Here is a 26,942-nt window from a genome sequence, read left to right as displayed (position 1 = left end):
TTTGCCAGTAGAGGTTTGCAGTGCCTAATACAACCCTTGTGACAGTTTCCATTTCTTTAAGCCTTCAGGCTTCACCTCACTCACACACCCCCTCCCCCGTCTCCACCTCCTGTTGGCAGGGGACCCCAGCAATATAGACCATGCCCTCCAGTGGGGCTGACAGCTTTAGCAGCCCTCTTTGCTGTCAGCCGGTAAGAGCAAACGTTTAGGTCAGGAGCTGTGGGGCTGTTTTTATTTTTGGCATGCATCATGGATCAATTCCTTCCCCCTCTCCCTGCCATTTGTAGGAAGGGAAGAGTCCAAACCAAGGATGTTCAGACGGGTTTTTAAGCACACGGAGCTGGGATCAACAAGCTGCAGCCTCTAACCATCACTCAGCACTCACCAGGTAATGTACAAAAGCAAAAATTGTGTTTTGAGCTTTTCATTCTTTAGATGTAGGCTGGTTTTTCCCCTCCCCTCTTTCTCCCCCCACAATATATGGAAACAAGATTCTTGAGGGTTTGCTGGAGAGGAGGGAGCTCTTGCTAAAAAGTGGAAAGGGCTCACATCTGTCCCCAGTGCTATAATTATTCTGTAATTCACACAGGGGAAGAAGGAGTCTGACTCATGTATGGATTGGGTTGGAAACCCCACACAGGTGAGATGGGGGAATCCCTAGCAAAGGAGTACAGTTATTAGGACATGTAATGTTGGGTTTTTTCCTCTCAGTGCCACTGAAAGCACTAATGCAATGAACACACAGTTCTGTGGCATTTTCAGCATCATTAAGCATTTTTGCCACATTTGGCTAGATCATTGCCCCTAGGCAACCGAATGGCTGGCATTTCTCCAGGAAATACTGCCTTTGATCAAATAGTGGCACATGGATATAATGTAAGGGAATACCACATTTTCGTCTCCCCTTCTTCTATATGAACGGTGTACCATGTTTGGCAATGTCGACGGGAGCATATGTGCTAGTCTCACTTGACTAACTGCTTGCCTATTATAGTCTGCCTTTAGTGCTGGCATGGCATTTTGTCCTACTCTGCAGTAGAGGGCTCAAGGACTGAGGTGCATTGGTAGAGCTGTGAACAGGACAAAACTGTACAGTGCCTGCTTGCACGGTGTCTGTCTCCAGTCAGTTGACCCAGTCCCTTATTTGGAAGCAGAGAAGGAAAATTCATGGAAAAAAAAAAAAAAACCAAGTGAAAAGAGAGAAATAATCTGGAAATCTATTGGGCCACTGCCTTGGCTGGTATGAATCTGAGCAGCTCCATTGCCTCCATCAGCTGAGGATCTGGCCCATTTGTTTGAAGTCCTTCCATGGAAACAAACTGAGCATCTTGAAAAAATGGGAAGCCTTCGTCCGGCTGTCCATGCGTGACCTGCAAGGAAGCAAGGGCCTTTCAATTCATCTTAGAGTCACCTGAATAACCAAGATTGTTTTGACTGCCGTGCCAAAGGCAAACATTTTGATGTAGGTTGTTGTGGGGTATGCAAACCCCACCCCGGGCCCAAAGGAGTTAAAAGGCAATACTAGGCCCAGGTAGCTCCGGCCTGGGCCTGCTGCACGTGCTCTGGCTGGAGGAGGGGGTTAAAAGGAGCTCAGAAGCCCAGGCAAAGGGTGGTGGGACAGTCTGTAGGAGAGACAAATACTTCTCCGGGAAGTCAGGCAAAGAGGGGGGACCAGAGAGCCTGAGAGGGGATTACAGAACGTGTAAGGCAGTGTTTTCTCCAGGCAGTGCTTTCTCCAGCCACCTTTGGACAGTTTTTGTGAAACTATTGTGTGTTTGGACTGTAAGGGCCACACCCCAGACTGAAGGAGCACATAGATAGGAAGTAGTCCATGGTGGCAGACTTAGACTCCCTGCAGGGAGGACCCTGCTGGTGTTACTTCCCACAGGACCTTGGGCTGTGGCCCAGTGGAGAGGGAGGGCCTGAATTGCCCTACCAAGTCCCACTTAAGGGGAAATGTCCAGACAGGGGTTGAGGCCAAGTCATTTCCGGTCTAGTGGCAGGAACCAGGCATTCCTACTGCGCCTTCCCCTTCCCCCTCGACAGACAGATTTTTTTGGTGGACTGTTGATCCCGTCATCTCTTTGCATCATCTCTTTGCTTCTTGACTCACCTGTATGCTCCATTCATCCAATCTCAGCTCATGCTTCATTTTGAATATCTGTAGTATCTACTCCGTGCATCGTCTACTGGATCTGTTCCCTATGGCTCTGATCCGAGTCTCATTGAAAATCAATAGTAAAACTCCCATTGACTCCACAGGTGGAGGATCAGGTCCGATGTGGTCCATCTGCTCTATGAAACATCTTATCAATATGCTTTCTCCCAACACCCCTCTGATCACTTTATCCACACAGCTGTTCTTGGCGCTGTCCATAAGTCTCAAGCAATGTGTAGCTCCTCCATACAATATCAGTGTGCTTTTTGCATCATTCATATGTTCCATAATTCTCATTCATGGCCCATCTGCTCAATGAGTCATCTAGCTGCTCCCCATATTGCCTATACATTCTGTGCATTACCTCCTTACCTCATGAATCACGTCTCTGAGTCGCTCATGTATACATATCGTGCTATGCATAACACATCCTAATCTATGCATTATCTTTCTGTTCCTAGCATGATATAGGTTTCCTCATACATAATCAATTGGCACCATGCATCGTCTCTCTGAAAGAGAAGTTAGCTGATTTGTACATTCTCAATTTGTTCCATGATCATCTGGACCATGACTGTATCATATCTCTAGCTCATGCCTCATCTGTAGTTGGTATGCATTCTCTGTCTTCTCTTTGCATATCATCTCTGGCTCATGCTTCAGTCCTCCTTCATAATAATAACCATACATATCTAGACCGGGGTGGGCAAACTTTTTGGCCCGAGGGCCACATCGGGTTGCGAAACTGCATGGAGGGCCAGGTAGGGAAGGCTGTGCCTCCCCAAACAGCCTGGCCCCCACCCCCTCCCACTTTCCACCCCCCTCAGAACCTCCGACCCATCCAACCCGCCCCCCCCCCCCCCCGCTCCTTGTCCCCTGACTGCCCCCACCCCTATCCACACCCCTGCCCCCTGACAAGCCCCCCGGGACTCCCATGCCCATCCAACCCCCCCTGTTGTTCCCCATCCCCTGACTGCCCCCCTGGAACCTCCGCCCCATCCAACCGCCCCGTCCCCTGACTGCCCCCTGGGACTCCCTGCCCCTTATCTAACCCTCCCCCAGGCTCAGAGCAGCAGGAGCTCGCAGCCCCACCACCCAGGCAGAGCCAGCCATGCTGCTGTGCTGCCCGGCAGGAGCAGGGGGCCAGAACTCTGGCAGCGCAGCAAACTGAGGCTGCATGGGAGGAGGGACAGCACGGGAGGGGCCGGGGGCGAGCCTCCCTAACCAGGAGCTCAAGGGCCAGGCAGGATGGTCTCGCGGGCCGCATGTGGCCTGCGGGCCATAGTTTGCCCACCTCTGATCTAGACTATTTGTTTCATGGTTCATCCATCTGCTCCATATGTTATCACGTACAAGGCGTGTATTTCTTGTTTCATCTCTTGATTCCATGCATCTGTTTCATACATCACCTATGAGATTTTCCCCACTGACCATCTCTCTGCTTTCTGTATTGCCTGCTCTCTATAAGATCTCTTTGTTCTAGCCACTCTTTCTTACACGCATCATCTTTGGTCATTGCACCCATCTCTCTATTCTTTGCATCATCCATGAACTGCGTGAAGAACAACATCTTGTCCTCCGTACACCGTCACCAACATGAATAATAAGCTACTGGCAGCAAACTGGCCCATAGTTTCTAATGAATTAATGCCCCAAACACTGGAATAGGATCATTCATATCCAGTCTTACATTGGGGTCTAAGATCTATGGGACTTAGTTAAGTGAGGTTGTGTCAAGCTACGTGGCTTGTTAAACCACATCTCTTCTATTGGTCTATAAGATGACATTAAGGAAAACAAATGTAGGTGTCAGAGTAGCAGCTGGGTTAGTCTGTATCTGCAAAACGAAAAGGAGTACTTGTGGCACCTTAGAGACTAACCAATTTAATTTGAGCATAAGCTTTCGTGAGCTACAGCTCACTTATATCTCATGTGTGTATGTCTGAGTCACAAACAACCTAGATAAAGGACATTTTGCTGCTTATCTCAAATCTTACGGAGAGGGTTTGCTGTATTTTTATATGACACAAACTTTTCTTCCAGAGCAGGATACCCGATACCAATTTTCACCTTTTATTAGGAACCGGTGCCTGGGATATATATAGAGAGACTGTAAGAAAATACCCATAGAATAAACTTAAGCAACCATTGCATCTCCTTTCAATAGGGAACTGTGCCAAGAGTGGTTAGTCAGGGGTATTCATAAGGAATATACTGCATCACATGTTTGCTGTGTGTAGGAGTTGGAATCAGACCTTTCCATGTGTTCCCTCTATTGGCTGACCTATTGAAGTTAATCATTCATCTTACAGAGGGAGTCCAGTGTTTCTGAATTCTTATCTAAATGCTGGGAAGAGGACATCACTGATATAAAGAGAGATCTATTTCCCTTACATTTCACAATCCTTGCTCTTCAGATTACATGGAGCACAGGTATCACCCATCAGGCCCGCAGAAACATTCAGGGACAGATTCTCTACTGTTCTCCAGCCTCTTTGTGTGCTTTCATGACACACAGGTGCAGAAAAGCAGCCAGGGCCATCCAGCTGAGAAGTCCCCCAGCATAGGGGGAGCTCTCAGTTAGTAAACAGCTAGCATATCCAACTCCTATAGGAGTTTACCTCCACCTCTGTATAGGGGGCCTACAGCATAGCCAGGGTGTGCTCTGCTCTGTCAATCCCCAATTGGCCTATCATCCCCCAGGGAACATGGTCAGTTGGTCTAAGATAGAGTTGCCCCAGTACGGATGGCGCTGGGTAGATGCACCGTGAGAATCTAGAACTACAACCAGCTCCCTGCCATTCCCACAGCTCCTGGTTGCCAGATGTAACAGCACCTGCCCTAGTAATTTAGGGGAGTTATGTGAAATCCTGGAAGCAGGGATTTTTGTACAGCTTTAGGGCTTCACCTCCTTCTGCGGGGAAAGTTTAGCTATCGAAATGTCACAGCCAAGACAGAAAGCAAGAAGTTCATTAACCAGCAGGAATAAACAAAGGACGCTGATCATCTACACTGATTATAAATCAAGCAGGAGAAAACAAAGGGCTAGATCCTCAACTGGTGAAAATCAGTCTAGCTCTGTAAAAGTCAATGGAGCTACGATGACATACAGAACCTGAAGTGCTGGCCCATTGTGGCTGGTTACTTTGTTAACATTCTCAGTTGTATTTCATTTTTAGATGCATCTTTTGCATGCACCAAAATAAATAAGGGGACTGGATGGATACAGGACTGGTAATAGAATATGGAGCCTTTCACCTTTAGAACCAGGACAGGAGAGGCCAGCACCTGAAGGTTCTTTCGTGACTTTCATGAAATGAGTTGATGATCTCAATGCAATACCTAGTGAACATGTGTCCACCCATCAAAGCCACCACCGTCACCATTGCTACCCTGGCTGTCAGTCTCAGAAGAGAGGCCACAGATTGAATGAACATGGAAAATGAACTATCCCCTTGCTCCTAGAAGTGGGCCCTGTTAGTCCAATTTGAGGCACCTTAACGCTTAGAAGGAGCAAATGAGGAAGCTGGGATTGCTGGTGGTCATGCTGGATAAGCAGAGGAATTCTGGCATCCCAGCATGCTCCACCAGCTTTGTAACCAAACAGGAGGGAGTACGTTTGATTGAACTCTGAAGCTACTTTGGGGACCTTAGAAAAATCACTTCTGCCACGTTTCATTCACTACTGAAAATCATTTTTCATCCATCTGTTTAACCTGATGTCTGCTTTGATACTTGTGTGCTGCCAATCAAGGCGCCTGTCACAAAAGCACAGTGTTCTCCAAGAAGGTAGTGTGGAAGCTCTGACTTGGACTTTGGGGTATGGAGAAAGGGTTATGTGGAGAAGCGTAGGTGTAAGAGAGCAAACCAAGGCAAAAGGCGTCTTGCAGACTATGGAAAAGCCAAAAGCAACAGCGGATGGATCATGGCATGAGAACGGGAGATTGAAAGGAACTCTCTGCTGACTAATGGACAATACCATCCACTGGTCACCAGAGCACAAGATGGACAGCAAAGATTAACTCAACAAACTTTGGACAACTCACATGGTTAGTGCAAGCACAAGACAGGGAGGTTATTTGTGAGCAGCATCGTGAGGTTTTTATCCAAGAGTGGAGAGAAGGTGTCTTGTGTTGATGATGTTGCTGCCCTCCTGGTGAGCCTAGGGTTGAGTTGATATAGGTAGCAGAGAGGTTCTCTAACCACATTTTATTTGAAATGACTGACCTTTGCCCTGGTATTTCACTTTTTTCAGTCACCAACAGTTGTTTTGACACTTACCACTGTGATTGTGTCTAGGTCTCACTATTTGACTTCTTATGTCTCTGCTATGGCCACAAGCCTTTTCCTCCACATACTGAATGCCATGTTCATCAGCAAATGCCAGGAGTGAAGCAGGAGAGATGCCAGCATATTAGTGACAGGGCAGGATTTGTAGCCTCTGTGGGAGAATCAACATAGCATAGAACCAGGACACATGCCCCTCTGTTTGAAATGCAATATCCACATGCCAGTATAGTCAGATTCAAGCTTCCAGCCTCTCTGGACAATAGATTCCATATATATGTCAATACACTAGTGCCAAGATTCAAGCTCACATTTTCCAGGTACAGGGGTAACCAGCGCACAGATTCAAGCGTGCAGCTAAGAAACGTTCTGTGATTGTGATCGCTGAGAAGAGTAGCAGCTCTGAAAGGTGAACTTACAAAGCCCCACATTGACTTCCCCATCTAGCATGACCATCCCAGAATATTCAGAATCCTGGCACCATGTCTCCATTACCAGCCTTTCAAATCTACAATAGCTTAGATGCCAAATCTTGCTAAGCAAAAGTCTAGTGACATGTGATGGTGTTACCTGATATAGGTCTTCATGCTACATTTAGCCAATGAAACTTTCCATCTGTCAAAGAGGATGTTTTATTTAGAAGCACTAATCTCCTGGGTTCATTTGGTACTATAAATATCAAGTCGTCACCGGTTCCCTTTCCATACAATGTTTTAGTAACTTACCTGCCATCTCAAACTATGAAGGCCCAAAGAAAAATTATCACTCAGCCGCCTACAGTCTTGAAACAAGAGTGTTTGGATGTTGAAAGGATCTTGAAAAACTGGTAAGGGTTCAGAGAAGAACTACAAGACTGATTCATGGCCTGGAAAGCACCTTGCAGTGAGTGATTTAAGAAGCTCAATCTATTTAGTTTATTTTTTTTTAAAAGGTCGAGAGGTGATCTTAGCAATTACAGGCCAGTAGGTCTAACTTCAGGATGGGGCAAATTGGTTAAAAGTATAGACTCACAGATTTTAAGGCCAGAAGGGATCATCATGATCATCTAGTCCAGTGGTTTTTAAACTTTCTTTGGCAACACAGTTGAAGACAATTTTGATGCCTGTGACCCAAGAGAGCTGCAGATGAGGGGTTTAGGGTGTGGGAGGAGCTCAGGGCTGGGGCAGAGGGTTGGGGTGCGGGGGTGAGTGCTGCAGGGTGGGGCCAGGAATGAGGGGTTCAGGGTGTGGGAGGGGGTTCTGAGCTGGGACAGGCGGTTGGGGTGCGGGAGGGGGTCAGGGCTCTGGGCTGGGGTTGCAGGCTCTGGGATGGGGCTGGAGATGAGGGGTTTGGGGGGGGCTCAGGGCTGGGGCAAGGGTTTGGGGCATGGGGTTACCTTGAGCAGCTCCCAGTCAGCGGTGCAGCAGGGGTACTAAGGCAGGCTTCCTGCCTATCCTGGCACCGCAGACCACGCTGCACCCCAGAAGCGGCCAGCAGCAGGTCCGGCTCCTACGCAGAGGCGCGCAAGCAGTGCCCGCAGGCACATCCCCCCCCAGCTACCAGCCAAGGGGAGTGCGGAGCCTGCAAGGGGCAGTGCACGGAGCCCCATGGTACCCCCACCTAGGAGCCGGACCTGCTGCTGGCCGCTTCTGGGGCGCAGCGCAGTGTCAGAACAGGTAGGAACTAGCCTGCCTTAGTCGGGCAGCACTGCCAACGGGACTTTTAATGGCCCGGTCAGTGGTGCTGACCAGAGCTGCCGTGACCCAGTGCCTTACTTTCCACGATCCAGTACTGGGTCACAACCCGCAGTTTGAAAACCACTGATCTAGTCTGTTCTCCTGCACATTGCAGGCCATAGAACCTCACCCACCCACTCCTGAAATAGACCCCTAACCTCTGGCTGAGCTACTGAAGTCCTCAAATCATGATTTAAAGACTTCAAGTTACAGAGAATCCACCATTTACACTAGTTTAAAGCTGCAAGTGACCCAGGTGGGCCCCATGCTGCAGAGGAAAGCAACAAAAAAAAAAAAATCCCAGGATCTCTGCCAATCTGATCTGAGAGAAAATTCCCTCCTGATCCCAAATATGCCAGTCAGTTAGACCCTGAACATGTGAGCAAGACCCACCAGCCAGACACCTGGGAAAGAATTCACTGTAGTCACTCAGAGCCTTTCCCATCTAGCGACCCATCACTGGCCATTGAAGATATTTGCTGCTATTTGTCGCAGTTTGGCTACATGCCATTGTAGGCAGTAAAGAACAGACTTATCAGACACATAGATGAACACAATTTGTTGAGGAAGAGTCAAAACGGCTTTTGTAAAGGGAAATCATGCCTCACCAATCTATTAGAATTCACTGATGGGGTCAACAAACCTGTGGACAAAGGTGATCCAGTAGATTTGGACTTTGCTTAAGGACCTTTTCAAAGGCTTTCTGAAAGTAAGCAGTCATGAGATAAGAGGGAAAGTCCACTCATGGATCAATAACTGGTTAAAAGACAGGAAACAAAGGGTAAGAATAAATTGTCAGTTTTCAGAATGGAGAGAGGTAAATAATGGTGTACCCTATGGATGTGTACTGGGACCAGTGTTGTTCAACATATTCATAAATCATCTGGAAAAAGGGGTAAAGAGTAAAGTAAAGTAAATACAAAATTACTCAAAATAGTTAAAGCCGAAGCAGACTGTGAAGAATTACAAAGGGATCTCACAAAACTCAGTGACTGGACAAAAAAATGGCAGATGAAATTAAATGATGATAAATGCAAAGTAATGTACATTAGAAAAAATAATCACAACTATATATAAAAAACAATGGGGTCTAAATTAGCTGTTCCCGCTCAAGAAAGATCTTGGAGTCATCCTGGAGAGTTCTCTGCAAACGTCTGCTCAATGTGCAGCCACACTCAAAAACACGAACAGAACGTTAGGAACCATTAGGAAAGGGACAGATAAGACCCTAAATATCATGATTCAACTCTATATAAATCCATGGTACGCCTACACCTTGTATGCTGCGTGCAGTTCTGGTCATCCCATCTCAAAAAAGATATATTAGAATTGGAAAAAAGTACAGAGAAGAACAACAAAAATTATTAAGGGTGTGGAACAGCTTCCCTCTGAGGAGAGATTTAAAAGACTGGGACTTTTCAGTTTGGAAAAGAGACGACTAAGGGGCGGAGGGGGGGAAGGATATGATAGAGGTCATGAATGGTGTGAAGAAAGTGAGTATTACTTACTCCTTCACATAACACAAGAACCAGGGGCCACCCAGTGAAATTAATAGGCAGCAGATTTAAAACAAACGAAAGGAAGTACTTCATACAACACATGGTCAACCTGTGAAATTCATTGCTAAGGGATGTTGTGAAGGCCAAAACTATAACGGGGTCCAAAAAGAATTAGATAAATTCATGGAGGATACATCCATCAATAGCTATTAGCGAAGATGGTCAGGGATGCAACCCCACGTTCTGGCTGTCCCTAGGCTCTGACTACCAGAAGCTGGGAATGGATGACAGAGGAAAGATCATTCAATGATTGCTTGTTCTGTTCATTCCCTCTGAAGAACCAGGCATTGGACACTGTCAGAAGACAGGACACTAGGCTAGATGGACCACTGGTCTGACCCAGAATCTCCGATCTTATATAAGACACTATTAAGAAGAAATTTGATCACAGTCTCTGAGTTCCCACACTGGGAGAAGATCTCTGATATTAGAGGGCTTTTTAATATAGCAGATAAAGGTGTTACAAGATCCACCAACTGGAAATTGAAGTCAAGTTGAAATTCAAAATGGAAATACGATGACATACATTTTTAATAATTAAGGTAGTTAACCATTGGATGTGGTAAATTCTCTAACACTTGGCGTCTTTACATCAAAGCTGGATGTCTTTCCAAAAGATGTACTCTTAAGTTCAAACATAAGTAATTTGATTCAATGCAGGAATCACAGGGTGAAACTCTATGGCCTGTGTTATGCAGGTAGTCATATAAGATCTTTGTAGCCTTAAAATCCATGAGCCAGATCCTCAGCCTAGGTCTATTTACTTCAATGAAGCTATGCTGATTTATATCAGCTGAAGATCTGGATCTGTGCATCTACAAATTGATCACTACAACCCAGTGTTAAGCATGAATTCCAAGCAACCTACAGGAAGAATGCTAGATCCAATTTCTAAAACATCATCCTATGTAAACCAGAGATGAGGATCAAAAGTTGAAGGATCAGCAGTGGAATAGCCATTCAGGGGTATTCTCACATTCCAGCCAGTGCTGAGTGACTGGCAAACTTCCAGCAATCTTGATGTTTCAGTTTGGAATGGAAAGGTCACATACTTGTCTGAAGCTTATCCAAACTTCTTTGGTGTAGAAATCAGACTTGAAACTTGCAAGGGATGCTTTATTCAAACTGGGCCTAATCCGGTTCCCATTGAAGTCAATGCCATAACTCTCTTAAATTTTGGACTTGGCGCTTAATAGTTGCTGGTTTTATTAAAACCAGAAATAACACAGAGACAGACTTCATTACTGCTACTTCTGGACAAAACCTGGCAGTGCAGAGTTCTGCAACATTAAGAAGATGGACATCAACTAGAATTACCCAAGGTTTTTACAAGCTTCATAAAACATCTGATTACACTGTGGGATGAAGAGTTGTTTTCATTCTTGTGTAATCTGTAACCACTCATGCATGCATGCCAGAGACCTGGATTGGAGTGACAAGTTTTCCTTCTGTCTTTTACCCTGTTATGTAAAGAAAGAAAATAAAGTTTAAACTGTTTAGCATTGCAAATCCTCCATCACTTGGAGTTTTTAAACAAAGACTGGATGTCTTCCTGAAAGATATGCTCTAGCTCAAACACCGCACAACTATTCATACAACCATTAGTGAACTCAAGGCAAGATTCGCTGGGTGAAATTCTAGACCCTATATAATCCACATGGTCAGACTAGATGACAGTGGTCTCTTCTAGCCTTAAATTCTATGAATTCTTTATTATATATATTTTTGGCCAACGTCAGGCCCACTTCTTTATACAGCTAGGGGAAAAAAGTTTATTCCAGTGGTACTTCGATTCTTAGACCCAACAAAAGAGGATGATATGTCAGTATACTTGCACTGAGAGCGTTCAAAACACTTGTCCAGTACTACTTCAATATCTGTGGGAGTTCCACTAATATTTCCAAGGAGGAAAACCTGACATTCAGACCAAATTTTCAGACACCAGCTTGCATTTCCAGAGGGGACAAGGTACAAGTGCAATTTAAAAAGAAAATAAAAACCACCACAATTAATTTAACTTAGAAATCTACCTAATTCCCCTGTTTCTGGCTGTTCACTAATGGCCTGATCCAAAGCCCATTGAAGCCAGTGGGAGTCTGTCCGTTTCAAGGGGCTTTCAATCAGACTCTTCACTATGTAAATTGAGGGCATGCATAAGTGCAATCACAAATCTGCACCTACGATTATTTTATAGCTAGAAACAGAAGCTAGTTCAAATCCAGCCTTCAACCTTTAAACAGAGCAAGCCCTGGAAATAGTGAATACTTGAGGATTTTCTCAAATTATTTTCATCAGCTTTTTAGTCTGTCATTTTATACACGGCTGTGAAAGCTGAAACTAAAACATGTTTCGGTGTTAGTTATTTTAGCATTGCTCACCAAAAGTGTCAGATGTTGTGCATCGATTTGTTTCGAGAAAGTGGCACTGAAGTGGACTAGTTTTAGTAAAAGAAGTGATCCCTATTCTTTTCATTACAACCACTGGCTCAGTCCAGAGTTCAGATCTGGACAGCTCAAATTCAAGGTGTGGCATTCAGAACCTAGGGTTTGATTCAGGCCTTGCCTGACAGCATTCTAGGGAAATGTTGCTTGGAATTGTTAAAGCAACACAAGAGAAGGGAAGACGGTCTTGCAGTTAAGGCGCTGGACTAAGGCCCGAGCCATCTCAATTCAGCTCTCAGTTCTGGCACAGATTAACCGATTTGCTTGAAGTCATGCAGGCAATCTGTGCCTCAGTTCCCCCTTTATGAAAAGGAGATACTACTTTGCTACATCACAGGGGTCATGAGGATAAATTCATTTATGTCTGGGAGGGTCTCAGCTGCTACAGTGACAAAGGCTGTATTCGCAAAAAGAAAAGGAGGACTTGTGGCACCTTAGCGACTAACCAATTTATTTGAGCATGAGCTTTCGTGAGCTACAGCTCACTTCATCGGATGCTATATTAACATCTAGATAGATGGGGAGCAGTTTCATTTTCTGAAACAGAGGTAAATGACAGAAGGGCCCATTCAGTCACCCTTACTCCAATAGACATCAGTGGGGACCAGTCACAGCCTATGGTACTAGACAACATGAGTAAGGGTAGCAGACTCTATACCTAAAGCAGTGAAAATGGGCCAACAACTCAGAGGAGCTGTTCTGGCCCCTATCCAAGCACTCTTGAAATTACAGCCAGACAGAATGTGCCCAATGGGCCTGCTTCTCGTCAGGATTTTCTTTGTGGGAAGGGGTGCTGTGTGCAGGGATGAGATGTGAGGAGGAGAGTGCAGAAAGTGTTGAGGCATTCTTTGCTCTGATGCTAACAGTACCACATCTCCCACTCTGCTTCCATTCACTCGCTACTGAACAGGTCTGGCAGCCTTAGGCAGCTTCCTGGGCCTCGCTGAGTTTCACATCAGGATCTCATAGAACATTAAAGGCCCCATCTGCCTTCAAGTCCTTTGCCTACTTAATGATCTTGGCAGCTGGCTTCCACAACTACCAATGCTAGCTCCATGTCCATACTGCAGCCTCAGGGAAAGGAATTCTAGCAAGTATGAAAGTTAAATGAAGTATGGAAATTCCCAGTTTCAGGTAGTTCCTGAAAGCAACCGGAGAGTATTCAGGCCCAATTTCTCCTGGGTCTTCTCTCTCCCCCCCAATCACTAGAGACAGAAATGCTCTAGAGGAAGCCGTAACCCACACACCTCCTGGGTGTGGTGTTCTGTCCAATCTAGTAGCACTGAGACCACTTGAGAAAGAATGCCCCACTTGTAATGCTGACAGACCCCAGGCATCAGCTGGCAAGATCAAACCTGGGGCCTCTGGAGCTTAGTGCATGAGCCTCTACTGCATGAGCTAAATGCCATTTGGCTTTTAGCTCATGCGGTAGAGGCTGATGCACTAAGCTCCAGAGGTCCCTGGTTTGATCGTGCCTGCTGACAACTCCGGTCTGTTGGCGTTACAAGTAGGACAGAACACCACCCCCAGAAGGTGTGGGGATTACAGAAGCAGCTACGAAATCTGTTCATTCCTCCATTGAAGTCAGTACCTGGACTATGACCGTTGTTTCTACTGAGACCAGTTGTAACTTGACCCAAGACGTCATGGCCCAGATTCACAGACGTAATTGGGCACTAACTTCCAATGATCCCAGTGGGAGTTAGTACCTTTGTGAATCTGGGCCCAAGTGTGGGGGAGGGAAGGTGAATATGCCAGACAGAGTAACTCTTGCTAAAGACAGCCCATGTCACACAGATATTGTTCAGTGTTTTGCTATGAAAGCCAGGGTGTTGGCACATAAAAAGAGATCTCCCTTCTTCCCTACCCCTCCAAAATAGAATTGAATGTTGGGCAAGGTGCCAGCTTGAGATTCCTAGAGATAAATTCAGTGCTCTGATGAAAGCAGCATCTTATTTCTGAGCTTTATTAAAAGGATAAGGGTGTGTTGGGGCAGAGGCCTTCTCCAGATTAAAAAAAAGTTTTGGCTAAGACAATGCTGGAAAGACTTCTAGTTTCAGACTTCAATTATGTTGTCTGTTTTCAGTACCTCCATAGAATAGGAGACTAGCCTTTCCCCAACCATTATTGGATAGCATGGGCAAGGATAGCACTGCATGGCTTCTGCCTGTACATGCAGAGGGTAGTACGACTGCTAAGGCTGGTTAGTTGTGGCATAGTGGCCTTTGTAGTGGGTTTGGCAACTTTAGAACTATCTGAAGACAAATACCCACAGCCAGGGCATTTACCTTTATCTGCCTCATTCTGTCCCTTCAGTTCGGCTTTGGCTTCCTGTGAAGTGATGCCACTGGTTCACAAACCTAGAGCTCCGTGCCCAACACTTTCCAAAATTAGATTCAGTGTAAAATTTTTGCATTTCAGCCAAAGAACTGATCGTGACCATCTCTATGGACTGTGATAACCGGCTTTCCTTTCTGCTCCTTCTAGAGGTCTAGTTTTTAAGAAAGCAATTCTCTATGCTACAGCCACCATCTTTTATCCACTCCCTAAGTAGGATCTGATCATTTTACTCACCCGATTCCCCACTACCAGTGAAAGTCAGAAATTCTCCTACCACAGAAAACTTAAGTGGCAGGATCTTTTCCTAAACCCTCTTGTATCTGCTGGGCTCCTGCTCTCTTCATTTCAGAGAAGCTGGGAAATTTTGCTTCCCCCAACATGTTGCTGTAGCCGGACGGGCAGAGACATTGGAAACAACTTTATTGTATGAACCGGACCATTTTGACCATTAGTGAAACCCTCAGAGCCACAACTGTTACAATATCTTCCTCAGACATTTTATTAAATGCTCACACACACAAAAGTAAATCCAGGACAGAATCAATTAAAGCAGTAAGCAAATTGAGGGATGAGAGAGGCCCCATAAGACAGGGATTCCTATCTGAGGATAACAGAAGCAAGTTGCAGGGGGAAGAACAGAAACATTTTTAATGAGAGAAGATCAGGGATGTGCCAAAGACTGTGGGCTAGAGGACATGAAGGAGTTTACAGATTGACCCGGGAGAGTTAGTTTGCAGGGACTGGGAGCAAACCAAATCCTGTCGGGTTACCGTGGAGGTCTGAGGTTTACTAATCTTCAAGGGCTCTCCCCACCCCTACAAGCAGCCCCTACCTCCCCAGAACACCCTTCTACCTAGGCAGTGCCAATGGGTGAAAAGTGGTGAAAATGGCTGGTTTCCGAGCTGCACCAACACAGTCCACACACAGGAGCACAGGACAGTTTGCTGATGCACTTTGACAGGAATACTTGACACAGCTCCACTGGGGCTCATGTTAAAAAGATTATCTCAGTGGGTTTGAGTATGCAGCAAATAGAAAAGGAACTCTCAGACTCATCAGCAGAGACCAAAAGGTAAGAGCTACTGCATGGGCTCAAACCCAAAGTCTGGGCTGCCACTCTTCACATGGGACAGTAGGGTCTGGAAGAGATTGGCACTGTGATGGACAGGTGAAGGGACCACCTCAGTATGGAAACAGCTGTAGAATTCGAAAAGTCTGGATTAGAATCTTGTATTCAGCTGGCATAGACTAACCTGGCCTGGAGAGGGTCAGTCATAGGTTTTCCCCACCTCGTATTAAAGTTCACAGCAGAAGAGGCACAGGTGAAGAGATGGAAAAAAAACAAAACAGGTGGTAAGTTTTCCCCACTCACAGAAGAACATGGTGGTTCTTTGATACCTATGACATGGTCTAGGTTGCCAGTACAGTTGTGATTCCATTGGATTATGGAGGCCAGAGTAGAGGTGGTTCTAAGAATCAGTCCACCAACCTCATCTGTTGAGCATTCCCACCATACCCATTAATCTTTTTCTGTTCAGCTTTATCCCTCCTACCCCGAAAGAGTTAGTAGCTGGAGGTTTCTCAATGGTTATTGAGATGCCTTCTACCCCCTGCTTGATTAGGCAAGTTGGCAGATTCTTCTCTTCATGTGTTCAAGAGATTAGAGAGGGCCGAAGTAATGGCCTCCCATCTCCAGCATGGAAACAAAAGGGCCCAGAGGAGCCAAATACAAAACAGCAAAGAGTCATTTAGAAAGTTAAAGGGAGGAACAATAGCCAGCTGATTATGTTCCTTTCATCCACACAAAAGCAGCGTGGGGTGATGCTCCCACTCGAGGATACAGCCAGGCTGTTCTGGAGCAGAGAGAAGTTGCCTGCCAGGGACTGGGAGAAAGACATCCTTCAGTGATCTCCCTTATAGCAGAGGAAGCATCAGCGTTGAGTACAGGGTTGCATCTAGTCAGGACCAAGCTCCGCTGTAAAAGAAAAACAGAACAAAGGACAAACTTAGTGAGAGTGAAAAGAAAAGGAGTACTTGTGGCACCTTAGAGACTAACCAATTTATTTGAGCATGAGCTTTCGTGAGCTATCTGGGCTACAGATAGTCAGCCCAAGATGCTCCCCCACCACACCCGTATTTTTTTGAGTGTTCCTCCTGGGTTTACAGCCTCTATACCGTGGCTCAGCCTGTGTATAGGAGCTGCTTGCAACCCAGAATGGGAGCCTAGAATGTCTGAGAAGACATCAAATCACTCTCAAGGCCTCTGGATTCTGCTGCTCTGTTACTGTGACACGAGGCGATTGGCAACAGGCAGGAGAAAGGACACAGCAGCAAGGGTCCTGAACAGGTCATGATACCCTGGCAGAGAGAGAGATGCGTTTCAATGCAGTCAGCTCGTCCCTAGGAGTCATTGTTTAGATGCTAGAGGTGATGCTGCCCCAGTCTTCCCCTCTGAGCCCAAGAAAAATACGAAAGCAAAGCTTTCTTTCCCTTGGCGACCAGCTGCAGCAACATAGGTATCAAGTTCCCTTAGCTCATTCTTCCACACAGAACAGCTGATTCTGTGCCATCACTCCAGCATCCCAAATTACTTCTCCATCTTGAAGTTAATGACTCTTCCACATGGACACTTCCCCTGTTTAAAGGTCAAACTAGAGACTAAGTTTGATTAAAGCATCTCTCTAAGCACAGTAGAGTAGCATAAGAGGGATCCAAAGACCAGGCAGGTTTCAGGTTGTGCATCAGCATAAAGAACATACTTAACACTAAGAATCCCATGAGATTCTTAGTCTCAATTCACTTGCTTTTCCTGAAGCTTCACAAGCTATTTGGGTTCTTAGAGAAGTTCATTCCCCCTCAATTTTATAATGAATCCCTTTTAAATGTCCACTGCAGTCAATAAGACCAAGCAAAGAAATGCATCTTTCTTTGCTCTGCTATTGTTCCAATACACAACACTGGGAGGGGTGAGGGGAGGAATTCCTACTGAGAGGACAGATTGCTCCAGGAGAGAGCTCTCCAGAAAGCATGCAGAACTCTGAGGGGGAGACACAGAAGGTAGATCTCATGACAAATACATGTTGTACCCCACCCCGACAAAAAAAAAAAAAAAAAAATCTATGAAACTGAAAGGCGGCAAATTTGAAAGCGATGAAAGGTATCACTCCCACTCTGCCAGAAGCCATCTGTGGAATCCATTGCCTCATGGGATCACTGAGACCAAGGATTTGGTGGGATTAAAAAAATTGGACATTCACATAGATTAACAAGAATATTTAGAGTTATAATAGCAAGGATCTTTTTTTTTTAAAAAAAAGAAGAGCATTGGAAGAGATGAACCCAGATGCTTCAGTATATAATAAGCCAGCTTCTAACTATTGGGGGTAAGATTTTCACACTGGACTGATTACCTCCCAGCTGCGGGGAACTTGGCATCTTCCTCTGAAACAGCTGCAAGCATTAGACAGATACAGGACTAGATGAGGCACTGCTCGCATCCAGTGTAGCAATTCCAGTGTAGCAATATCTCTCTCTCTCTCTCTCGTTTAATGAAGGGTGCCTAGGAGGCCCTGCCTGCATAAAAGCCATTTGCAGTGGTGTAACAATGTGGATACAAAAGGGGTGCAAACCTCTTATATAGTCTTAGGATTCCCCTGCTCACATACACCTACAAGCAAGCTAGATTGCGCTGCTATTTATGCTCAGCCACGGTGGCATAGGTTGCAGCAGCAACGACACAGATGTGCTGAGCCCATCCCCACAAGTTTCAGGCAGATTTGTACACAGCACTATTCAGCCAGTGCTGCTACCCAGTGCTCCTGCTGCTACGCTGCCATTTAAGCGTACCCAAACAAGGGAAAAATCACATCCCTAGCTCATCGCGTAGCTGTAGCCAGACGCAGGTCTCTGACGCGAAGCTGGGCGTACACTACTGCACCTTGCGCTAGTAAGTTACCAGAGCCAACCACACCAGAGCAAATCCACTTTACGCTGGTGCAGCACAGCTCAAGGAGGAGCTTACGCTCATGTAACAACAGCAATGTAGCGACACTCGTGCAAAGCCTACGTCAGGTGTTTTGAGGTCTTTCCGACGCCCAACCCTGGGGATGGGTGGTAGGTTTGGTGTAATGAGGACTCTGTTGGAACTGCAAGCTATCACTTTAGGAGCTGGGAGGAGGCTTCTCTGATCTTGCTTGCAGGTTACAGGGCTCCATAGCCAAGTGTTCCAGCAGAGTCAGCAGCCAGTCAGTCTACGGGAAGGTGGGGTAAGTTGTGCCTCTTTGCCTTAGGGAGCTCCATCTCGGTTTTGGGGTTCTTTTGCATTCTGAATTCTAACAAAGTAGTGTTCTGGTGCAACCTTCCAGCAGGAGAATCTGTTCTATTCAAGTTGTGTGTGTACGCTGTGAAACAGAACAATGGGGAAGGGATTTCTAGCCCTCTTTGGTCAAATGAGTTTCACACATAAGAGCTGCTCTTGGAATAGAGCTACGCCTAATTCTAGCCTTTGCTTAAAAGTGATCAGCTGCTTCAAATTTCCAGCAGTTGCCATCTAACATACACAAGTCTCCTTCAAGGCTTCCTCACAAAATGCTATGTGGCTTTTGTGTGTGGGCACACACACAAAGCAATTGCCTTTTGCCTATGCCGATGAGCCACCACACCCTTTACAGCCTGGAGAACAGCTCCAGCTGTGCAGTGAAAATATTTCCTGCTGAGATTTTGCTGGAATTAAGGTGGCAACTGGAACCTGTGGGGAAGTAGAGAGCCTTTAACTTTAGACAAAAGAAAAGGAGTACTTGTGGCACCTTAGAGACTAACCAATTTGAACATAAGCTTTCATGAGCTACAGCTCACTTCATCGGATGCATACTGTGGAAAGCGTAGAAGATCTTTTTACACACACAAAGCATGAAAAAATACCTCCCCCCCACCCCACCCTCCTACTGGTAATAGCTTATCTAAAGTGATCACTCTCCTTGTAAGTTTGTAAGGAGAGTGATCACTTTAGATAAGCTATTACCAGCAGGAGAGTGGGGTGGGGGGGGAGGTATTTTTTCATGCTTTGTGTGTGTAAAAAGATCTTCTACGCTTTCCACAGTATGCATCCGATGAAGTGAGCTGTAGCTCATGAAAGCTTATGTTCAAATAAATTGGTTAGTCTCTAAGGTGCCACAAGTCCTCCTGTTCTTTTTGCGAATACAGACTAACACGGCTGTTACTCTGAAACCTGTAACTTTACAGTTTGCTTTAGCCCTCCCTTTTCTTCACCACTCCGCCTGCCAGGAATTTCTGTAGCAAGCAAGCAAAAGGCCAGCCTCCCAGCAGGAGTAGTTAGCCAGTGCTGAAAGACAGATTGCAAACGCAGCCAAAGGCTGTTTAAGCCTCATGTGCATTGAAGTGGAAACATCTGTTCTACCCATCAAAAGGTTTGCTCAGAGTAGTTTACAAGTGAACTAAGGCTTGTACCTCTAGAACACTGATGCAGCATACTGCATTACCTTCCTCAAAGGCCAGGACCAGGTGAGTTAGAACTATGGCCCAAAACTAGAATTTTACCTACCACAAAACAAGAAAGCAGCTGGAATGAGCTTGGCAGTTGCCAAAAAGGTGCAGAGCACCTGACAGCCCCTATGAACGCTCCCAGCCTCCTCCTGCTCATTCCTTCTTTCAGGACACTTGACACCATCCAGCAGTGGGAGCTGACAGATTCATTCACTTGTGCCTCACTTCTTAGCCAAGCCAGCTCAGCAACTGTGAAGCTGGCAATAACTGGAGGAAAAAAGTAATCTGTGACACTTGGGAGCTGAAGTCTGTCAGGGAGAGATGGATGGAATAAGCCAGGTGCTCACCCTCACTCCCTACCCCAGCAATGGGAGTGGAGATAAACAAGGTGTGACCCGCTTGTACTCACCCAGCGGCAGGTCAGGCAGCGCTCCGGGTCTTCGGCGGCGGGTCCTTCATTCGCTCCGGTCTTCGGTGGCATTTTGGTGGCGAGGGGGTCCTTCTCGCTCTGGTCTTCGGCAGCACTGAAGGACCCCCTCGCCACCAAAATGCCGCCGAAGACCGGAGCGAGTGAAGGACCCACCGCTGAAGCCCTGGAGCGCTGCCTGACCCGTGCTGCGGGGTGAGTAAAAATTAAAAAAGGTACCACTTCTGCTCAGTGGGAAAGCAGCTGCTGCCCCACTCCCCACCTAGCTACGCTACTGCCCTGCATAGACTTCCCAGTCTTTGCTCAGATCATACGGCTACCTCTACTGGTAATCTCTACACAAAGAAGCTATAGAATCGGTCATGAAGAACTTCTTTGGTTTCTAGACAGGGTCACAGAAGTTGCAGCCCAGGGTGAGAATGGGAAGAGCTGGGGCAGTGGAGGCTCACACAGCTTAGGGATTTGCCAGCCTCTGGGGTAGGGTGACCAGATGTCCCGATTTTATACGGACAGTCCCGATTTTTGGGTGTCTCTCTTATATAGACTCCCATTACACCGCCCCTCCCCCAGTCCACATTTTTCACATTTGCTGTCCAGTCACCCGACTCCGGCGGTGCCTGAGTGTACTCTAGGGGGAAACTCAAAAACAATTTTTGTAGACATGGTTCCAGCTGCAGAGCTCAGACTGGGATTTCAGACAGCTCAGAGCAAGCGGTCTTGTTTGATGCAGAGCTGAAGGAACAAGCAATACCATCTGACCTAAAGACCAAATTAGAGCTAATTTTTATTGCTAGGGTTGTGGGAGTAGGAAGGAAAATGCTGCCTCAAACACTAAAATGCAAGGGACTTGCTAGCATCAGGCATCGTGAGGATAGACGCTTAGCAAGCTTCTAACCATAGGTCTTGGAACAAGGAGTGGTACTGCACTCCCAGCTTGAAATGGTTTCCATCATACACAGGGTTTACAGTTTGGTTCAATGGCTCTCAGCAGCCCCACCATAAAAATTGTTCCAGCACCCCTGCTTCTAACAGTCTATTAACATCTCAAATCCTGACCCATAGCCCTAAACTGGTGGTCACTCATACCCTTTTGTTGTGTGCGAGTGATGTGGAGAAATATCGATTAGACACTGGTTGTATTGAGAGGGCGAGGGTAAAAGCTCCAGTACAATGTTCCTCCCTCTCCCAGGTAAAGCCTTGCTTCTGAAACAGACCAGACACCTCTGGGACAGCACTCAGAAATTCTACAGACAGATGTTTGGGGTCTGCTGCCAGCAGACCCATCTTTGTGGCCCCATGGCATGCGCGAACAGTGCAGCAGCACGCACAGGGTTAAGCGGATCAGTTGCTGATGTCAGCTCTAAGCTTTGTGTGTTTCATTTCAGGGGATTAAAATGCTGATCACGGTAACACCACCTTACGAGCCAGAATCCCTCCATCCACAGATTCCACCCCCTGCCATACTACCGAAACCTGGTAAGGACAATCTTAGGCTCCAGAGACTCTTGAAGAAAGTTGCAAAGAAGAATACACCACTAGCCTCACAGCAAGCGAAATCGTTCCGGTCCAACCTCTCCCCAGTGAGCGAGGCCAGCCCAGACCTAGAGCACAGCGAGCGCTTATCCCCGCTGAAGACCCCAGAAACATCAATGCACATCACCATCCACCTCCCTCCCCGGTTCTCCATCAAGCCAGTCATCCACCATGTCTCATCTCCCTTCCCAAAGGCCAAGCCGTTCACACTCAAAGTAACTGAGCAGAGGAGAATCTCTGAACACCTCAAGCTCTCCGTCTCTCCAGTAGCATCCCCTGTGCATAGGCAGTCCCCATGGCAACCAAAAGGGATGACAAAACCAGACACGCCCACCCAGCTGCCCTCTCCACAGGCACCTTGTGTATTCGTTTTCCCTGACCCTCCCGTTTCCATCTCACCTGTCATAGAAGCCCCGGCGGAGGTTACCCACGTCACTAAAGTGCATGCGTGTGTCCACAGTGTACAGGCACCCAGAGCGAAGACCCCCTTACCAGACCAGTCCTCTATAGCCCTCAGCAGTGAGGACAGGCAGCCTTCAGCAGCCCATACTGGCAAAAGCCACTCAGAGCCACCTGCAGGGCCAGCACCAGTCACTCTCAATGCTGATGAGGCTGGAGCTGCTACTCCCAAATCAAAGGACCCCATGCTTCCCACCATGACAGCAGAGCCCCTCTACAAAACCCTTAAGTCTTCAACTCCCAGAGAGCCTGTTGGGACTGCTTTCCTCAGTCCTCTGATGCCAGATCCCCAATTCAGTAGATCAGAAATCCCGGGAAGTGACACAGCAAGGTCCAGAACAGAGTGGGTTCCTGAACTCCCTGAGCCACACAGCGAAAGCCTAAGGCCAGTGACTCCCCATACAGCTCAGAAGCAAGAAGCCACAGTGCCAGCTGACAATACCAGGGCTTTCTCCACAGAAGCAAAGGAAGAGCTGGTCATTCCACCACAGCCAACAGCCACCATTCCCAGTCCTTCCCCCAAAGCTGAGCCTCCACCACCATCTGTGGAGAAGGCCAGACCTCTTACAGCCAAGCTTAGCGGATGGTCTCGCCTCAAGAAGCACTTGACAGTGGAACCTGAGGGGCCCCAATTCCCAGAAACTGAGCCAGCCAAGGCTGAACAGGAGGAAGCAGGAAGTAAAGCAGAATGCTCTCAAGGTAATGCCAGCCAAGACAACAGGCTGATTAAATCAAGGGCCACCAAAATGTGGGATGCCATTTTATATCAGATGACAACCCTCAAGAGGAGAAAGCAGCAAGAGGAAGAAAAAGGGATAAGGAAAGAGGAGGGATTCTCATTCCGGTGCCGCTTGCCCCTTCTCCACAGACCACGTTTTGATGCCCGGAAACTGAAGGAGCTAGCTTCCAAACCAATGATGAAGATCACCACCATGTTAGAGTCGAGCCTGCTCCACCACAAGACACCCGAGGAGCCCAAGAATTTTAACAGGACTGCATCAGGTTGGCAGCTCAAGTGAAGCCAGCTGATTCCACCTCGGCAACAAGCCCTCCGCTCTCTCGCGGGCCTCCTCAAGGTGCTGCCTGAGTTCTGAGCAGGAAAGTGCCTTTTAGAGCTAGATTTTCCTGCAGTATGGAGGCCAAATGTGAGAAAAATATAAATAAAATCCTTTACAGCCAGCAACCTTATGCTGAGGGCTTTAGGTGGTTATGACTGTACACTACATATCTGTAGCATATATATCTGTAGTGCATGCACACACTTCCAGAGTAGCTTGAAGATCTAAGAACAGCTCTATATCTATATGCAGCTTCATTTAAAATATTCCAATTGGAGATCAGGCTACAAAACCAAACAAGGGACCCACAAAAAGCAGTGAAGCAACCTGTAGAAAACCCCCACTGTAAAGGCACCTTGTTTTTCATTCAGTAAATCAATGGAATTTTAGCTTTATTTTTAAGTGAATCCCAAACCGTGCAAGCCCAGAAACAGGACAGGTTGTGGCAATGCAAGTTGCTCCACACTGCCCCAACTAATAGTCCGCCTCCTAGGCTGTAGGATCCAGTTTCAGACTGAAAGAAGGGTTCTGTTTCTAAGCCTCCGAGTTCTTTATTGGAACCCACAGCAGTAGCTTCAATTTCTGGTCACTCAGAACTAGACAGAGATGAATTCCCTTTACATAGAACACAGGTGACAGGTTGTGGTATATTTCATGCTGCTCTCAAACCACACTCAGTCAAGAAAACAGAATCTCATTAGTTTTAGGTTTTATAATTAATTTGATCTCCCTAAAGGTAAATTTGAGGTTGCAGGAGTGGGAGGGGCAGTGCGGGGGGAGAGAAGAGACCCTTTAGTTTTGCAGTGATCAGAGTTTTTCCATTCTTAATTGCTTTTGAGTGCAGTTATTGGCCAGGGATTTTCAGAATGATTAGGATTGTTTGCTTCATCTTTTGGGATACCCAACTTGACATACCTTAATGGGGTCTGAGCTTCAGAGAGCGGGCAAATCAGCAGTTTCTGAAAAAATCAGGTCCCTTTAAGGTGTCTCAGATTGGGCACCCAAAGCCACTAGTGACTCTGGGCCATTCCACATAGGCCAATACAGCAGGGATTTTTTAAAAAAAAATAAAAGACCAGGAGGCTTAAAACAGTTTCTAGAAAATAAAGTGGGGTTTTTTGCGGAGAGATTCAAAAGCATCTTTTCTTGCACAGACCTAAAACATTTCCTACAAATAGCAGCATTTATATAGAATTATATTGTGGGATTTGAGTGGGGAGCACTGGCCTGAATCTAAAAATTTCCAAGCTACAGCCACCCCCACCGTCCCAACTGTAGCTAAGAGAGGGTCAGTAGTTCCATTTTCAGGCACATCATGAGAAATCACACATTACACCCTTCATGGGGTTCTCATGTGGCTTAGATATTTTTCACCAGAACAGATTACCCTGGACATTGATAGGGATTACAAAACTATCCAGAGTCACAGTAAATGAAAAAAAAATCTCAAAAGCAATATAAACCTTCAGGTAATGAACCAGCCTCTAGCTATTGACTGTTAGGAGGAAGTTATCCCTAGGGGCAGGTTATCCTATAGCTGTCTACTGAAGGGTTTCTTGCACCTTCGTCTCATTCAGCCAGAGCTGGCCATTGTCAGGGACCACATACTGCACTGAATGGACCCTGATCTGACCCCGAGTGGTGATTCCTATCTACTGAATAGCAACCTCTGAAGCATCTGATCTTAGCCACGGTTAGGATGGCAGACTAGGAGAAAGATTAATCTGTTCAAATGTGGCAGCTCCAGAGTTCCCTTATCAGTCTGCCTGAAGGGCCTAAGATGGCAGTTGATAGAAAGGGTACATTATAGTGACCACCTCATACAGAACAGAACATTGTTGGTCTTCCTATTAGTCACCCAGGGAAGCCAATGGCAACCAACTGTTCCTTGTCCTCACTTCTAACTCGGGACAGACTAGTTAGCAACGAAGAACTAGTTTTAGCCACACCTGATCCCCTGCCACCTAGGTGTCAGTAACATTTGTTGGGCTAAAACCTCCACAAGCTGCCTCCTCCATTCTGCTCTACAAAATGGGCAGCACTGGCATGCACTCATCCTCTGAGCTCTCTCTCTCTCTGGAGCCTTCAGTCTTCTCCCAAACCTAAGCAAGCCCCAATGCAATGCACTAGGGATGTCCTAGCAGAGATATGGCCAAAGCATGTCTTGGCAAGGCCTTACAATTGGGGTTTTGTTTTTTTTAACCCATCAGTTCTCAAGCACTGTAGGAGACATGGAGGCTCCTCTGCACTTCCCATGGCTTTCTGACATTCTATTGCATTTATTTTGATCACAGCTGCTCAGGTTTAACACATGGGGGGTGGGGTTGATAAATATTAAGCGGCATTACACTGAGATCTGGTTTTTCTGGCTATTTTGGGGGGGTTTGTTTTGTGGGTTGTTCAGTTTGTTTTTACTTGTTCACAGTTGTTTGCATCTCCATAGTCACCAGGCTTAGGGAGTAAGCTCACACAGGGTAAGCATGCAGCTATTTCCACTTCCCTAGTGAGGTTACCATAAGGGGGAATATTTCTGCATAGCTAATATAAGATAGTATGTTTCACCCCAATGGGAAATTTGATACCTGCTTCTACCTTCTGCGCCTATACACAGGCAAGAGAGCTTGATGGAATTTCTGATTCCAAACCAGCAGTCTTAAAAAAAAACCCAACCACACAACCCACACTTTTGGGGGGGGTGGGGTGAAGTTTTATTTCTGAGAAGAAATGAAAACTGAAAATTCTCAGTGTTGAAGAGTCAGAACTCCAGTTTTTGCCCCTGGCCATTTTTCAGTAGCAAAAACGAAAAGAGGAAGAAAGAGGGAAATCCCCAAAAGAAGAATCTGAAAAAATTTCAATGTTTTTCCATGAAACAATTGAGAAAATAAGAATTGCTTGGCAAAACGTACTTCCTATTTTTGGATCAGCTCTAATACGCTACACAGGTGGCCAGGGAGTTAAAACTCCACTGACACAGAAAGGTGGCTTGCTACAAGACAACATTGTACTGACCTAGGCTGAGAATGGAGGTATTTTGCTTTAGTTAAAATATATCTGTGCAGATAGGCTGGTATTCTCAGGAGTCCAAGAGAGTTAGGCACCCAGATTCCATTGAATGTCAGTGAGATTTGGACATTTATCTCCCTTATGGTCTGTTGAAAAAATTCCAGCCTTATTTTTGGCTCAATCATTTAAAATCTTTCCCCAATTGCTATTTTGTTGTTAATTACATATTTACAGGGTGAGGATTCAGAAATGGCTTTGATTGCTCCTTAGGCCTAATCTATATACACAAAACTAATGAATTAACTTAGAGATTGGCTAAAAATCCTATCTAGTTGCACCAGTACAACCTCTAGAGTGGATGTAGTTACGCCTGTATAAAGGTGCTTATCCTTGTATAGTTTATGCATCTTTCCTTACAGGAATAGGTATACTGATGTAAAACACTTTTAGACCAATGTAA

At 46.2% G+C, this 26,942-nt stretch overlaps 2 protein-coding genes across 7 annotated transcripts in view; one reads left to right on the top strand and one right to left on the bottom strand.

The window, feature by feature from the left end:
- Window positions 1–72: 72 nt before the first annotated feature.
- On the top strand, window positions 73–25,853 carry PRR33 (proline rich 33). Its single transcript, XM_073347234.1, has 2 exons — window positions 73–388; window positions 21,815–25,853. Exon 2 carries the CDS (start codon window positions 21,824–21,826, stop codon window positions 23,438–23,440), a length of 1,617 nt encoding a protein of 538 aa, XP_073203335.1. The 5' UTR covers window positions 73–388; window positions 21,815–21,823; the 3' UTR covers window positions 23,441–25,853.
- The window catches only part of LSP1 (lymphocyte specific protein 1), an 84,661-nt gene continuing 72,694 nt past the window's right edge, over window positions 14,976–26,942 (bottom strand). For all 6 annotated transcript variants that reach the window (XM_073347235.1, XM_073347240.1, XM_073347238.1 and 3 more), the window contains one exon: window positions 14,976–16,475. The gene's annotated coding sequence lies outside the window, so the exon portion shown is untranslated. The remainder of the gene's footprint in view (window positions 16,476–26,942) is intronic.

Source organism: Lepidochelys kempii, chromosome 6, assembly GCF_965140265.1.
Source record: "Lepidochelys kempii isolate rLepKem1 chromosome 6, rLepKem1.hap2, whole genome shotgun sequence".
Classification (NCBI taxonomy): domain Eukaryota; kingdom Metazoa; phylum Chordata; order Testudines; family Cheloniidae; genus Lepidochelys; species Lepidochelys kempii.
This window is presented reverse-complemented; position numbering and strand designations above follow the sequence as displayed.